This window comes from Myotis davidii, unplaced genomic scaffold (genome assembly GCF_000327345.1).
Source record: "Myotis davidii unplaced genomic scaffold, ASM32734v1 scaffold270, whole genome shotgun sequence".
Taxonomy (NCBI): domain Eukaryota; kingdom Metazoa; phylum Chordata; class Mammalia; order Chiroptera; family Vespertilionidae; genus Myotis; species Myotis davidii.
The window spans coordinates 242,736-246,770 of record NW_006282181.1 but is presented as its reverse complement, the minus strand read 5'-3'; the positions used below and the strand labels follow the sequence as shown (position 1 = coordinate 246,770).

The 4,035-nt window shown below is 34.6% G+C and overlaps 1 protein-coding gene across 1 annotated transcript in view; it reads right to left on the bottom strand.

Annotated features, from left to right (window-relative positions):
- RBM41 (RNA binding motif protein 41) overlaps positions 1-282 on the bottom strand; it is a gene marked incomplete at its 3' end in the record, with an annotated part of 8,294 nt that extends 8,012 nt beyond the window's left edge. Inside the window, exon 1 of the mRNA XM_006752689.2 lies at positions 216-282. Within this exon, the coding sequence (XP_006752752.2) occupies positions 216-282 (67 nt within the window). The remainder of the gene's footprint in view (positions 1-215) is intronic.
- Positions 283-4,035: the final 3,753 nt, after the last annotated feature.

Here is a 4,035-nt window from a genome sequence, read left to right as displayed (position 1 = left end):
TGAGTAACTGGTATGTTGGCTATTGTTCAAATATTTCTCTTAAATTGTTTGGAGGTTAAAGGCAACACCCAAAATATCCAGCTCATAAACTTAGGAGTAATCTTTGACTTCTTGACCCTCTCATTCGGTATCACTAAATCCTGGCGCCCCCAATTTCCCTCAAATGTGTCCTTACTAGCCTGCTTCGGCTTCCAAGGACTTATTATCTGGCCTACCTGCTGTTTCCAGTGGAGCCTCTGGTCCGTCCTGTGTAACCACAATGATCAGACACAAGTTTGACATCTCTTGCGCTAATGGTTCTCCTCTATCTGTAACAGAGGCTTAAAAGACATGTACTTCTGGAGAATCAGAAATCCATATGTATTCAAGCTCGTGAACGTTTTAATTATTGTGAATCAAGAAAGGGATACAGCATACTGGTTAAGAGCATGGGCTCTTAGTTCCCAGAAATGGAAATACTAGTGTTCTTAAGTATATGAAAAAAAAGATGTTTGATCTCACTTACAAGATGGAAATTTCAAAGTACACTGACTGAAACAACTGACTTGTAATCCTCAAAGCTGTCAAGTTAATGAAATACATGAAAAGTCTGAGAAACTGTCCCAGCCAAACGAATCAAAAGAGACATGGTGATGATTAAATGCAATGTGGTATCCTGGATCAGAAAAAGGGCCCTAGGTAAAAAAGGAAATATGAATAAACTTGCACTTTAGTTAATGATAAGGTTCATGAATTGTGACAAATATACCAGTTATGTTAAGATGATAACATTAAGGGAAACTGAGTGGAGGTATATGGAACCCTGTACTGTGCAACTTTTCTGTAAACCTAAAACTGTTAAAAAAATAAAGTTTATTTTTAAAGCACACACTATAGTAACCTACCAGATTGGTAAACATCCACAAGTTTGAGAACACACTTGTTTTGCTGAGATCATGGGGAAATAGGCACTCTTAATACATTGCTAGTAGGAACATAAATTGGTACAACCTTTGTGGAAGGCAATTGTAATTATAAATGCTCATTCCCTTTAGCATAGCAATTGATTGTGTATGAATGGTATCCTCAATGTTATGTACTCTCAATTTTATATATATATATCCTCAATTTTATTTATATATATATATACATACATATATATACATACATATATATATAAGCATTGCTTCTAATAACAAAATACTGAACAAACTTAAATATACATGAATTTGATACATCCATTCAGTGGAAAACTGTTAGCAGTCTCAAAGGTGACCAAGTTCTATATGGAGAACCGGATGGTAAGGGACAAGAATGGGAAAAATTCTTCAGTCTCTATATATTTTTGTAACCTTTGAATTTTGAACTACATTATTATATTACCTAACCAACCATTTTTAAAAAATTAAATGGAACAATTTTTGTATCACAAAAATCCAAAGAAGAAAAATGGGTTTGGGGTGGGGTCACACTGTTTGGATTTCTCAGTTCCCACAGTTATTGACAGTATAGCATAGTAGTCAATCTGGATTTTAACTTTTGCTTTGGCAAATTACAAGACTGAGTTTTAGTAAGTTTCCTTACTGCTATAGGCCAGTTTGCTCACCTGGAAAATGGGGATAATACCTCAGTAATATACAAAACTATGGTTTTAAAATCACTTGACAGGATGGCCATCTATGAATAAATATTCCAATAGGTTATCCAATAGGGTCAAATGTATTCAAACTAGCTGTATTGCCATGGTCAAGTTAGAAGATAAAACCAAAGAGCAGCTTCTGGAAGACATTGTACTTTCTATCCTGGGAACTACTAATAGATCAAAAATCTCATGGAAAGTATTAGTGTGGGTTATATCATAGCCTACATCAAGCAAATCCTATGTGGTGCTGGGGCTGAATTCTGCCGCTCAACCAAAATGTCTAATTGACAAATTAATCAATAAGGAAATGGAAAAATACACCAAGGTTGATAGTGTGTTTATTCCTTGGGAAAGTGGCAAAGGGTGAAACAAAACTATACTAACCACCACATCAGACTTGTATACAACTTCTAATACACACTACATTAGAAATGTACTAGGTGGGATGGGGGGAGAATGAATGGCGAAAAAGATATATTCACATAGGCTGAAATTGCAACTAGATAGGAAGGTCATAAGAAAGTGTTCTATGTGCCTGCGTATGACTGTAGCCAGCTCAAGTGGTAGGTACCAAGGGACAAACATTCAGAAAATTACACTAGGTGGAACATCAGGCTATTTCTAGCTCTGCCAAACTTATTAACTGTGGAATAATAGCTATTCTGTTTCCCATGGCATCCCTCTCCCTACTTTAAAAGGATATCAGACAGTATATAAAAAACTTTGAGATTTCTAGATGTTATTCACAGGCACAGAGATATTAGTATGAGGTCATTTCACCCCTAGAAGAATTTATGACAAACTGAAAAATATGCCTCATTTGTCTTTCTGACAATTAAACAAGTTGTTTAATTAAGCCAGAAGTTCCTCCTTAAAATAGACATATTTTCAGGATTTGTTCTTTTTGAGCACTTTGTTCATAGCACACTTCTGATGAATACATTATGAAGCAATTTATAGATATGGAAGAAGATGCTAAAACCAAAAATCTTTCCTTGAAGAAGGATAGGATCACTCATCTAATATGAGATAGCATAAATGCTGTTATACAGCATCTTTTTCAAAAAACAAAAAAGTAGTCAAGCACTGGGAAAGTGTAAACATGACAAATTAAAAAATTCTCCTTCATATAATTTCAGCTGGTCTTTAACAATGATTAGAGGGGCTCAAGATTTCATCACCTGACATAAATGCTGCCTTAAAACTACTGGCAAAAATAGGTTATTTCTCATCTTTTAATTAATATTTGTTCAAAAGTGTCATGTTGAACCAGAGAGTCAGGAGGAACCTTAAAGATAATTTAGTCCAAGGCTCCAGATTCCAAACAGTACCAGTAAATTTTGCAGTGTTACCTTATTAAACTAGATGCCACTTGCCATCCACTGTCCTCCTCTATGTCCTGTAAAACAAAAACAAACACACACACACACACACACACACAGAACTCCCAGTACAAAGTCAACAGGAGTACTGTAGCCTTCTCTTTCTTTATTTTACTAAGGAACTTTATAGTAAGCACTTACTGGTAGTGAAAAGACATAAAAGAATCACAAAACTTTGAAGAAATGAAAAGTCATTTCTTTCAGTTGAGAAAAACAACATGGTCCAACTTTTTCATGTTATAGAGAAAATATTATGTCCAAATGAAATTGTCTAGTTAATTAAGAATCAACAAGACAAAATCCAGTATTTCCTCCAATACTGAATGTGGAACTTAATTTATGAACAGACTATTTTACTGGAGTTGGACCTCCAAAAACAATACTAAAATGTTTTTCTCTAGGGTATAAGAGCATGTAATAATACTGGACTCAAAAATTAAGAAAACTCAAGATTATACTCAAAAGCACTTTACCCACAGAAATCATCGACAAAATTAAATGGTCTCTAGATTATTTTCATATTCTATATTTTTGAGTGGGAATGAAAATTTAACTAATAAGAACTACTAATTTGAGAAGTTTGGATAGGAAAAAAAGAGGCTATGTACGTTCTGATATTTAGTTTACTCATAAGGTGATGAAAATCACTACTACTCATTTGAAAAATATTTTATTCCCTTAATATGTACCCCTCAGGATGGTCATGTACATTCAGCACAACAGAAATTCAGCTCAGTAATTCTAGAAAACTAAGCACTAGCCACTGAAGCCCCAGTTGCCTAATGGATAAGGCATAGACCTCCTAAGCACTAGCCATACTTTATTGCAACCAAAAATTATACACCAATTGTAACTACTACTACATTTAATGTCATCAAAATTTTTAAATAATGTATAAACCAAAAATAACACGCTGAAGATATGGTCACTCAATTAAAAGCCATCCTGACATTGTGTTCTTGCTCCTTGTGAAGACGATTCTGGAAAACCTGTGCTACCTCTTCTACCTTCCTTTGCAGCATGCCTAAAGGG